Here is a 12,329-nt window from a genome sequence, read left to right as displayed (position 1 = left end):
TTGTCCAGGGGAGTTCTTACGTTGTTTAGATATTGCAAACATAGGCAAATATTGTTTATTTTGTACCTATTTGTTGCATTCTCTATTTCTAGATTATAGTCTGCTTGCAAACAGAGCTTCATTTGCTTTCCAGCTGAGCTAGTCTGGCAGTTTGATTTTGGGGGGGGAGTGGGGTGTACTTTCAACCCACCACAAACAGCACTTGGCCCAAAGGCGGCAGCTGACCCCCACTGGCAGTCCAGAGCGGTACCATTTCCCCAGCTATGTTTTGCAATCTGATCCACACCCACAAATCAAAGCTGCCTGGTGAGGCTTAGGAAAAGGACAGCACCTTGACAAGGCTGATCTTGCACAGAAAAAGATAAAACAAAGTACAATAAAACACAATGAAAAGCAATCAGTTCAGGCTTATGGAAATTCTCAGACTCCTGCAGGGTCATTAATGCTGCACTTCACCACCAGATTTAGAAAGGTTGCTCTATGCACACACACACACAAACACATCTAGATTTTCACATGCCAAGCTAGAAGGCAAAACCAGGAGCAACACTTGAAACAAACCAAAAGCCCCCCAGGTGTGACACAAATGCACCAAACTATCAGTTAAGAATGAAGACATGCAAAGGATCGAAGTATTAAAAGTCATAAAAATGCATGACAGGAATAAAAATGAGAAACAATCAACTCACTTTGTCTTCTTTGCAGCTTCCTGCTCTGGCTCTTTCACTGCAACAAATTAGAAAAGCTTTATTTTCTCAGGCACTGAAGGCACAGTGCCACTGTCCTAGTTTAGGGTGGGACAGATTGCCCCACTGCTCCAAAAAGGGGCAAAAGAATCATGCTGACACGAACAGACTGGATAGGCATGGAAAGGTTAAAGGGGAAAGCAATTCATACACTACAAAAACTGCAAAGCACAGTGGTGAGCATAGCAAAGCACAGAAGGTTCAAAGAAATCCCCAACCTAATCTTAACACACAAGTTCCTTTACACCAGACCAAAAACCCAACACTCCCCTTCTCCCCACCTGGTGTTCACCAAAACTGCCAAGTCTCTTTCTTCCCCCGCCTTGCTAGGCTGGTTTCAGGCGGGCCAGGCCTGAACTGCCCCCACACCCCCTTCTTACCCTGGCATTTGGTCTAAACAGGCCAAGATTGCACAGGAAGAAGAAAATTACTCAGGCCAAAGAGGCCTCTGATACTGCCCCCCCGGGTTACCAGATAAGTCAGAGTCTCTCTTCCACAGGAGCAGAAAGGGAAGAAAGAAAGAGACAGTAACTCTGCAGCCAGATTGATAAGGGTGCAGGATTGATGGGTAGCAATCCACTATGGCCTGTGTGCATCCACTGGGGTGGGCACCCTGGGCACTGGAGGGCTCAACCCTGTGGCTTCCCTTTTTTTGGAGGCACACAGCCCAAACGGCCACAACCACCTCACACTGAAATTCTGCCCTGTGCCAATGCCTTCAGTGCAGCAGGATGTGACAAGGCTTATCAGGACTCCTCAGTTCTATGTCCCAGTGGAAATGAGGGATGTTTATAAAGAGCCTCTTTGCCATCACATTTGCTTAAAGGTAGCTCTGCTGGTGTCTGCCCTTTCCCTTGGCCTACTTGCCATGCTGGTGCTGAAAAAGGCAAGTCAAGTGGAAGATGAATGGAAGTTAGAATCACAGAATTGTCAGGGCTGGAAGGGACCTCAAGGATCAGCCAGTTCCAACCCCCCTACCATGGCCAGGGACACCTCACACTACAGCAGGTTGCTCACAGCCACAGCCAGCCTGGCTGCAAACACCTCCAGGCATGAGGCTGCCACCACCTCCCTGGGCAACCTGTGCCAGTCTCTCACCATCCCTCATGGGGAAGAACTTCTTCCTCACATCCAATCTGAATCCACCTATTTCTAGTTTTGCTCCATTCCCCCCAGTCCTATCACTCCCTGACACCCTCTGAAGTCCCTCCCCAGCTTTCTTGTAGCCCCCTTCAGATCCTGGAAGGCCACAAGGTCTCCTTGAAGCCTTCTCTTCTCCAGACTGAACAGCCCCGACTCCCTCAGTCTGCCTCTGTATTTAGAATAGAATAGAATAGAATAGAATAGAATAGAATAGAATAGAATAGAATAGAATAGACCTGACCCCTCTTCCCCAGCTTTTAAAGCCACCTATCTGCCCCAGGCCACTCCTGTTCCCAGCAGGGTACTCACTGTGGTCAGTGCCGGTGATCTGGGCCAGGATGCGGAAGGAGCGGGACTGGGTGGTGCCCGTCCGGGGGTGCCAGTCCTCGGTGTCCTCAATCAGCCGCTTCTTGCTGGCGTCGCTGTGGGTGGGCGTGTGGTAGAACTCCGTGTAGGTATCCACAATGTGCTTCCGCGGGGGGCTGCCTCAGGGAGAGGAGAGAGCAGTGACTGAACACCTTCCCAGGCTCTGTGGGTTGGGGCAGTTACAAAGACAGGGGTGCAATGGTGACTTGCTGCAGTATTTAACAGGCAGCTCCTGCGTCTGCATGCAGGTGTGCAGCAGTCAATCACAGGCACAGAGAATCACAGAATGGTCTGGGCCAGAAGGGACCTCCAAAGCTCATCCAGTCTGACCTCACCACAGTCAGCAGGGGCATCCCCAACTAGATCAGGTTGCTCAGGGCCTCATCCAGCCTCACCTTCAATACCTGCAGGGAAGGAGCCTCAACCACCTCCCTGGGCAACCTCTTCCACTGTTCCACCACCCTAATAGTGAAGAATTTGTTCCTAACATCCAACCTCAATCTGCTCTGCTCTAGTTTGAAGCCACTGTCCCTGGTCCTGTCCCTGCAGGCCTTTGCAAACAGTCTCTCTCCAGCCTTCCTGTAGCCCCCTTCAGGTACTGGCAGGCTGCTATTAGGTCTCCTTGGAGCCTTCCCTTCTCCAGGCTGAACACCCCCAGCTCCCTCAGCCTGTCCTCATAGCAGAGCTGCTCCAACACCCAAATCGTTTTCACGGCCTCCTCTGGACCCTCTCCATCAGCTCCATGTCCTTCCTAGATTGAGGGCTCCAGACCTGTACACAGCACTCCAGGTGAGGTCTCAGCAGAGCAGAGCAAAGTGTCAGAACCACCTCTCTGGCTCTGCTGGCAATGCTGCTTTGGATGCAGCCCAGGATGTATGAAACACAGATTCAATTCTCTGAACCAAACAGAGCTTTACAGTTACTTTAAGCCAACTGAAATCTTCTCCCTTGTCTCACTGCTGAAACATTTTAAACAGCAAAAGACAGTATTATTGGGACACTGACACGCTTAAGCCTTTACCGTTTGGGTGGGTTTTTCCTTGCAGATGACAGAGTAAGACAGCAAGAGAAAGTTTTTCCCAGCAGAAACAGGAAAAGGAGAGAAAAGAAAACAAGGTGAAATGAAGTCAGAACGCTGAAACAGAAGTGCAGCTAATTACTCTGTTGCATTAGATTTGGGGGAGAGAGCACTGAAATCCAATTAACGGCAAGATTCACATCCTGCTAATGACGGCACAGCACCACAGCGCTGTATTAAGCTCACAGCAGTTTCCTTACAAGGCCTACAGGGTGAATATATTTTGGAAATCAGGGCAAGGTTAGTTCAGATCAAGTGCCCCTCATCATGTTCTCCCTTTGGCTCACAGGAGGCAAAGAGCTAAATGTGCCACTCAGTACACACCAAGTCTTTAGTCCTCGGCAAAGCCTGGATCAGAACCAGGCCATCTGAAAGCGCAGGGGCAGCGACACGGGGAGCAGGACATAGAGATGCTGATGCTCAGTGCCCTCTCTGAAACTCAAAGCAGCAGGCTGATCCTTTCCTTTGGTAATTTTCCCCACAGCACGCTGTCATCAATCCCTGCACTGGCAGACTTGCAACAGCACGGGATTCTAAACCTCTGCTTTCAAGTAACTGATGTGGAGAACCTGCACTGGCACTGCTCCGTGTGGGAAACGAGAACAGAAGAGTCATGCTGTAAGCATTGCTCCCAGATTCCCCATCTGTTATCCCAAGGCATTAATAAATATCAGTATGCTCACACTACTACTCTGTCTGCTGATTTTGACAGAATTCACAGGAGATGGGCAGTGCAAGAGCAGCTCCTAAGGCACAACAGTTTAAAAACACTACAACAAAACTTCCAAAAAAACCCCAAACCCAACCCAAAACCCCTTTCATTTTTGCAATTATTTCCCCACTTTCCAAAGTGCTTCTGGTGAAGAAAGGTGGAAAACAGGAATAAGAAAGGGTGTAAATTATTAGTGCACAGGCTCACAGGATGTTAAGGATTGGAAGGGACCTCTGAAGATCATCGAATACAACCCCTTTGCCACAGCAGGACCAGAGAATCCAGCACAGGTCACACAGGAACACATCCAGATGGGGCTGGAAAGTCTTCAGAGGAGACTCCACAACCTCTCTGGGCAGCCTCACAGTGAAGAAGTTCCTCCTCATGTTGAGGTGCAACCTCCTGTGCTATAGTTTCTATCCATCACCCCTTGTCCTATCCCAGGGTGCAACTGAGCAGAGCCTGTCCCCTCCCTCCTGACCCTCAGCCCTCAGATATTGAGAGACATTGATCTGATCCCTTCGCAGTCAAAGAGCTAAGAATTAGGCCCATTAAATGGAAAGCCATAAGTAAATATGTAGGCTTAAAAGCATACTTAATGCTTCAAGGAATGAAATGAAAGGTGTCATGCAAAATTATTTGACACAGAATATTAGTGAAGCATAGGTAGCACAGATCAAAGGTACCAGATGAGGGAGAAGTACACAGACAGGACAATGGCATTTCCAGGACTGAGTACAGAGAGGGAAATTAAGTAAAGCATCAAAGCAGTTAACAGAACAAGAGGACACAGTCTCAAGCTGTGCCAGGGGAAGTTTAGGCTGGAGGTGAGGAGAAAGTTCTTCCCAGAGAGAGTTGTTAGCTGTTGGAATGTGCTGCCTAGGGAGGTGGTGGAGTCACCGTCCCTGGAGGTGTTCAAGAGAGGATTGGATGTGGCACTTGGTGCCATGGTTTAGTAGTCATGAGGTCTTGGGTGGCAGGGTGGACTTGATGATCCTTGAGGTCTTTTCCAACCTTATTGATTCTATGATTCTATGAAAATAAAATCTGACATTTAAAGCAGTAATTAAAGGGATGGAATTGCAGGGAAATGGAACTATTTACAAGCGGTTGGCTGCATTCTAGCAACTACCCCAGTGAAATAAGTAGCCTTTTACAAGTGTTGTAAACGAAGTGTCCTGCTGACTTCTCTGGTGGATCCTACCAGTCGCTTTTTCGAGGCGTGAGTCTGCTGGTTATTACTCACTGCGGCCACAAGGTGGTGCCAGAGACAAAGGAAGATTCAGCGGCACGGCTCTCCCTTAACTCAGTTTGGAGGCACGGGGAGGAAAGGCAAGCCAATGAAACCTCCGGCGTGCACACATCACACTATACGGATGCTACTCCTCTTTTATTGTATGGTCTGGGTTGGAAGGGACCTCCAAAGATCATCTTGTCCAACCCCCTCTGCAGTCAGCACGGGTGTCCCCAACTAGGTCAGGTTGCCCAGAGCCCTGTGGAGCCTCACCTTGAACACCCCCAAGGATGGGGCTTCAACCACCTTCCTGGGCAACTTTTTCCACTGTTCCACCACCCTCACGGTAAAGAACTTCGTTTGCCATCCCTTCACTCCATAATTCTCAAACCATTTTTGCTTTTATACTGTATTTCACCATTTCCAAGTTGTATCACCCACACCCATTAGCCACAGATGCAACTTACCAATACACCCACACCAATTAGCCATAGAAGCTCCAATTACTTTATCAATACACCCACGCCAATCAGCCATAGATGCATGAAGAATTCATCAACGCAAACACCACACAAATAAATAAATAAAGGGAATAAACCAAAACAAACCCCTGTAAAATCTTAGCACACAGCGACAAGCAAGGATCACACCGTGTCCAATGCAGACAAAACCCCTTGGAGCACTAAGAAGTTACTCAGAAAAGCTGAAGCTGTTTTGCAAAACGTAAATAACAAAGCTCAGTGAGAGCTGCTGACTTTTGCAAAACAAGAAATACATGCTGGTTATTCCCACAGGGAAAAAAAACAACCCAAACAACCATAGCTCCACTCCAGTGCTGTTGATACTAACTTTGTCACTGCTGTTATCTGCAAGGGAAAAAAAAACACAGTATTTGATGTGTCAATACATTCTCTGCTTCTCGAAATGTGAGAGGATTCTTTCCAAATTCAAGCTCTGGTAAAGCCATATATTGCCTAAGTCAAACTTAGAACCATCAAGAGAACCTACAAGGCAAAGAATATATTAGCCTAGCTGAGCTCAAAGTGAGCGAAGCCTGTGGACATCTTACCTGTTTTAAGCAGCAGGCACGCTTCCATGCAAGAGCTGGCAAGAAGGTCCTGAGAAAAGCATCACTGCATGCAGCCCAGCGAAAGCAAATTGCTTTCCTACTGAGCCAAGACTAAACAAAGGAAACAAAACTTCCTTCCCCATTCTGAAGTGAAAGTAAATATTTGAGGTCCCGAATGGAGTCTGAGGGGAACAAGTAGAAAGGGAGGAAATTCTGGAGGTGACAAGGTGCATGTCTGAAGAACTGCATTTGCTCAGCAGGGCTGCTTATGGAGAAGGATTACACAAAACACAGAAGCAAGAAGGAATTTATTCCAGACTAATCAATTCAGTTGGTATTACTCTTTCTGAAACCTAAGGTGGGGCAGTAAGAGTTGTTCTAAGCAGTGAACCCATCAGGATTGTCAAGTGCTTACATTTAGCCTGCAGCACTTCGTTCCTAGAAGACTTAATTTCGTTGCTATTGTTCCACTTTGTAAGCACTAATTGCTGCTTTTGAATACTCCTTACTCAGTGATTCGCTAAAACAACATTCCTGGGAAGATAAGAGAGGGTTTCCTAATGTGTATTCAACGGGTCTACCAAGCAGCATTGAGTAAGTCCCGGGGATCTTCCGATTTCACAGAATCACAGCATTGTCAGGGCTGGAAGGGACCGCAGGGATATTCCAGTTCCGAGCCCCCTGCCATGGGCAGGGACACCACACTACAGCAGGTTGCTCACAGCCACAGCCAGCCTGGCTGCAAACACCTCCAGGCATGAGGCTGCCACCACCTCCCTGGGCAACCTGTGCCAGTCTCTCACCACCCTCCTGGGGAACAACTTCTTCCTCACATCCAATCTGAACCTACCTATTTCTAGTTTTGCTCCATTCCCCCCAGTCCTATCACTCCCTGACACCCTCCAAAGTCCCTCCCCAGCTTTCTTGTAGCCCCCTTCAGATACTGGAAGGTCACAATTAGGTCTCCTTGAAGCCTTCTCTTCTCCAGACGGAACAGCCCCAACTCCCTCAGTCTGCCTCCATAGCAGAGCAGCTCCAGCCCTCTGCTCATCCTCGTGGCCCTTCTCTGGACACCTTCCAGCACCTCCAGATCCTCCCTGTAACAGGGGCTCCAGAACTGGACACAGTGCTCCAGTTCCTTTCATCCCACTTCTATGCATCACGGACTCTGGCCGCCAGCTGTTCAAGAAGGAGCTGGATACTACCATACCAACAGCATTCTATGAGTCCAAGTGTGGAAAATATTGATACTGCAACCCAAAGAGAACAGGCACCTAAGAAAATTTCCTCCCTCTGGGAGAAGGTCAACTGAAACTGCTCTTTATTTTGTGTTTTAATTGATGTGGATGCTTACTTTTCTGCAGGCTTCTTCACATACTTTATGAACTTGGAGAACATCAGAGAATGGAGGCACTAGGCCTCTTCCTCCAGCCTGTCCTTTGAGGGATGGGAAACAGTAACCACAGGTTTTAAGGGCAGCTTTTATGTTTTTGAACCTGCAGTTCCCCTTTTGCCCTTCTTACTACCTAATCCAATCTGCCAGACACTGCTGCTAGGCGTGGGGGCCAGCTGGCAGGACACTGCTTGCACTCCTCACCCTGGCACAGCAGATGCTGGGATCCAGTATCAGGGATGCTGCAGCTCATGAGCCCTGCCCAGGAAGTGCTAGGAGAGCCCGAGGTGGCCACGGCCAAAAGCATGGCAACAAAACAGGGCAGTGGTACAGGTCTGAGTGCCCAAGACCACTGCTGGGCTCCTCAGTTAATTTTTCAATCTATTGTTGATTGGTCCAAATGAGTATACAAGATAGAGTATAAGCAACAACCCCATGCAGTGCTACAGGCTGGGGAGAGAGTGGCTGGAGAGCAGCCAGGGAGAGAGGGACCTGGGGGGTACCGGTTGATAGGAGGCTGAACATGAGCCTGCAGTGTGCCCAGGTGGCCAAGAAGGCCAAAGGCATCCTGGCCTGCATCAGGAACAGTGTGGCCAGCAGGAGCAGGGAGGTCATTCTGCCCTGTGCTCAGCACTGGTTAGGCCACACCTAGAGTCCTGTGTCCAGTTCTGGGCCCCTCAGTTTAAGAAGGACATTGAGACACTTGAAGGTGTCCAGAGAAGGGCAACAAAGCTGGGAAGGGGTCTGGAGCACAGCCCTGTGAGGAGAGGCTGAGGGAGCTGGGGTTGCTTAGCCTGCTTAGCTCAGGGGTGACCTTATTGCTGACTATAACTCCCTGAAGGGAGGTTGTAGCCAGGTGGGGGTTGTTCTCTTCTCCCGGGCAAGCAGCACCAGAACAAGAGGACACAGTCTCAAGCTGTGCCAGGGGAGGTTTAGGCTGGATGTTAGGAAGAAATTCTTCCCAGCAAGAGAGATTGGCCATTGGGATGTGCTGCCCAGGGAGGTAGTGGAGTCACCATCACTGGAGGTGTTTAAATCCAGCCTCGATGAGGCACTTGGTGCCATGGTTTAGTTGGTTAGATGGTGTTGGGTGATAGGTTGGACTTGATCTCGAAGGTCTTTTCCAACCTGGTTAATTCATTTTATGCAGCCTTACTATCCCTTAAATGTTAGGCCTCCAATATGCAACTTCAACATAAAAAACCCCTCCTATCTGTCTGAACAAAAAATTACTCAGGTTTCAAATCTGTGTTGCTTTTTGTAGGGTAAAAGTAACACTTCCAGTTGAGGTGTTTACATTTTAATGCTGCCAAGAATCTGCTAAACCCTGCTGGATTCCTCAAACATATCTTAAACTTTCTCTTGTTTTGTGCAGAGAAGCAACCTGCTGTGGTGTGAGGTGTCCCTGCCCAGGGCAGGGGGGGCTGGAACTGGATGATCCTTGAGGTCCCTTCCTCCCCTGGCAATTGTGTGATCTGCCTCCCTTCTGGGACTTTTCTCCACCAGTCCTGCTGGTGCCATAGTCAGTCTTTCAGTGCATTCCACTTCCAGCCAACCCACAGCACCCACCGACCCTTCTTGACATCCTGCTTTGCATTTCTGAGTGCCTGCTGCTTTCGGTCAGGAATCAATACACAGAGTGAGAGACACGGACAGTGGAATCCACACCAGGCTTGTCGTAAGGTCCAGAACACAGCTGACACAATCCAGCAGCTCAAGCATTTTGGTGGTCCCGACCCAATTTAGCTGTGACACTCTATGAACTGAGGATGTCACTCCTGAGAAGCATCATCCCCAAAGGGCTGCCTCAGCCCGTGGAAGCGTCACTTTTAAGATGAGTCCTTCACTCCTGAGGAGAGAAGTCCTCCACAGCTGTGTTTTACTTAGCCCTTACACAAGCCCAGCTTTTTGCCTGTGAGGAAAGACCCTCAACAGCACACAAAAACCCCCACAACCAAAAGCAAACAATCCCACCTACCCATTTTGCTGTTTACTCTCCCCCTGGTTCTCTCTGCCTCCTCGTCGCGGCCCCTCGGCTACATCCTGGGCGCCATCGGCGGCACTGGGGGCCGCAGGGTGCGCGGCAGGGGGCTGCCGTAGGACATTAACGGCGGGTTTAGAGGCGCTCGGCACGGGTGCCCCCTGCCCAGCCCTAGGCTTGGCGTCGGTAACATGCAGTCCGGGTGCGCCAAACAGCGCCGGGCCGGCAGCCGCCGGAGCCGCCGCCGCCTGAGCTGGGGTGAAGGCGGAGGATGGTGATGGGATGGAGGTGACTTTGGAGGAGGTTACGGCTCCAAACGGCCTTGGTGTCTTATTGTAAGCCACGCTTGGCACGGCAGTGACTTTGGGTGCAACAGCAGAGGCAATGGGCACAGGCTTAACTACTTCTGTAGGTTCCCCCTATGCGAGATGAAAAACAAAAAGGGAACACACAAAACCGCACCAAACGCATGCAGCACGTTCCTCAGCAGGGGGTTCTCGCTGCTTTCGGGAGGAAGAACCTGCTAAGCACCAAAGGAAGAAGCAGAGAAGCAAGCCTTGCCAAGAGTGCAGCCAGGAGAGGTACAGAAAGAAAACAAACAGTGAGCCATGCACTTCAGGAAAGGCAGCGCTGCAGGCATACACAATCAATATGAAATCCCATGGTGCTAACTCCTCTCATCATGTCATAGACTCATGGAATTGTCAGGGTTGGAAAGGACCTCAAGGATCAGCCAGTTCCAAGCCCCCTGCCATGGGCAAGGACACCTCACACTACAGCAGGTTGCTCACAGCCACAGCCAGCCTGGCTGCAAACACCTCCAGGCATGAGGCTGCCACCACCTCCCTGGGCAACCTGTGCCAGGCTCTCACCACCCTCATGGGGAACAACTTCTTCCTGAAATCCAATCTGAATCTACACATTTCTAGTTTTGCTCCATCCCCCCCAGTCCTATCACTCCCTGACACCCTGAAAGTCCCTCCCCAGCTTTCCTGTAGCCCCCTTCAGATCCTGGAAGGCCTCAAGAAGGTCTCCTCAGAACCTTCTCTTCTCCAGACTGAACAACCCCAACTGTCCCAATCTGTCTCTATAGCAGAGGTGCTCCAGCCCTCTGATCATGCAAAACATGCACCCCAGAAAACAAACTCAAGAGCAACTGAAGAATCACTTCACTGCAAAACCCACAGGGTAAACTCATGTGGAAAAAAACAGTGTTCTTTTAAAAAACCCACATTCCACTCCTCAAACCCCCAATTTGGGATGTATGCATTCCCCATACACAATCAGCATGGCTGGAGCACCTTTCCTATGAGGACAGACTGAGGGAGTTGGGGCTGTTCAGTCTGGAGAAGAGAAGGCTCCCAGGAGACCTAATTGTGGCCTTCCAGTGTCTGCAGGGGGCTCCAGGAAAGCTGGGGAGGGACTTTTTATGGTATCAGGGAGTGATAGGACTGAAAGGGGTGGCAAACAGAAACTAGAAGTGGGTAGATTCAGATTGGATGTTAGGAAGAAGTTGTTCCCCATGAGGGTGGTGAGAGACTGGCACAGGTTGCCCAGGGAGGTGGTGGAAGCCTCATCCCTAGAGGTTTTTGCAGCCAGGCTGGATGTGGCTGTGAGCAACCTGCTGTAGTGTGAGGTGTCCCTGCCCATGGCAGGGGGGTTGGAACTGGCTGAGCCTTGAGGTCCAGCCCTGGCAATTCCACGATTCTATGCGTGTGTGTGTGTGTGTACAGACAGCATGTATGGATCAGTTGATGTGGTCCTTAGGAAGGAAACCAGAGCACTGGAGCTCATTTATTAGGGGCCAGTGCTTTGGGACTTTGAGCTTTTCCAGTTGCACTCCACTCAGATGTCCCAATGTCATCTTTATTTTTTTCTCTCCTGGGAGCTATGTTTTCACATTGTGGTTGCCAAACTGTGGCCTTTCACATCACAGTCTGCAGAGCAGTGGGTACTATGGATACTGCTCATTATTTCTGCCCACTGCAGAGGATTATTAAGTATTGGCCATTGCTAAGCATTTTCAGGTCTGCAAACATTCTTCTTATTAAAAAGGGGGGGGGGGGGGGGAGGGGAGGTGGTGTTTGAAACTATTGCTTGAGGGGAAAAAAGTGTACTTTAGAAGAACTTGAGAGCAAGCGACTCCCCAGGGCTCTAAGGAAAATAAGGGGAATTGTTCTACCAAATCCTAATATTTAGATCACAGTATCACAGTATCACTAAGGTTGGAAGAGACCTCGAGGATCACCGAGTCCAACCTGTCACCACAGATCTCATGACTAAACCATGGCACCAAGTGCCACGTCCAATCCCCTCTTGAACACCTCCAGGGATGGGGACTCCACTGCCTCCCCAGGCAGCACATTCCAATGGGCAATCACTCCCTCTGTATAGAACTTCTTCCTAACCTCCAGCCTAAACCTCCCCTGGCACAGCCTGAGACTGTGTCCTCTTGTTCTGGTGCTGGTTGCCTGGGAGAAGAGACCAACCCCTTCCTGGCTACAACCACCTTTCAGATAGTTCAGTATCCAGTATCACTAAGGTTGGAAGAGACTGGCAATGAGGTCACCCCTGAGCCTCCTCTTCTCCAGGCTAAGTAACCCCAGC

At 49.7% G+C, this 12,329-nt stretch overlaps 1 protein-coding gene across 7 annotated transcripts in view; it reads right to left on the bottom strand.

Annotated features, from left to right (window-relative positions):
* The window catches only part of PDLIM5 (PDZ and LIM domain 5), a 194,797-nt gene that overhangs the window by 69,000 nt on the left and 113,468 nt on the right, over positions 1–12,329 (bottom strand). For 2 of the 7 annotated variants that reach the window (XM_068136781.1, XM_068136779.1), the window contains exons 5-8: positions 9,720–10,141; positions 3,277–3,294; positions 2,199–2,371; positions 690–726 (exon numbers count right to left, since the gene is read on the bottom strand). In XM_068136781.1, the coding sequence (XP_067992882.1) occupies positions 690–726; positions 2,199–2,371; positions 3,277–3,294; positions 9,720–10,141 (650 nt within the window). Of the gene's footprint in view, positions 1–689; positions 727–2,198; positions 2,372–3,276; positions 3,295–6,128; positions 6,146–9,719; positions 10,142–12,329 lie in introns of all 7 variants that reach the window. The other 5 variants (XM_068136783.1, XM_068136785.1, XM_068136782.1 and 2 more) reach the window with 5 other exon arrangements.

The sequence above is a fragment of the Melanerpes formicivorus genome, unplaced genomic scaffold, assembly GCF_026170545.1.
Source record: "Melanerpes formicivorus ecotype bairdi unplaced genomic scaffold, bMelFor1.0.p_v2 SCAF_4, whole genome shotgun sequence".
NCBI classification, from domain to species: domain Eukaryota; kingdom Metazoa; phylum Chordata; class Aves; order Piciformes; family Picidae; genus Melanerpes; species Melanerpes formicivorus.
This window is presented reverse-complemented; position numbering and strand designations above follow the sequence as displayed.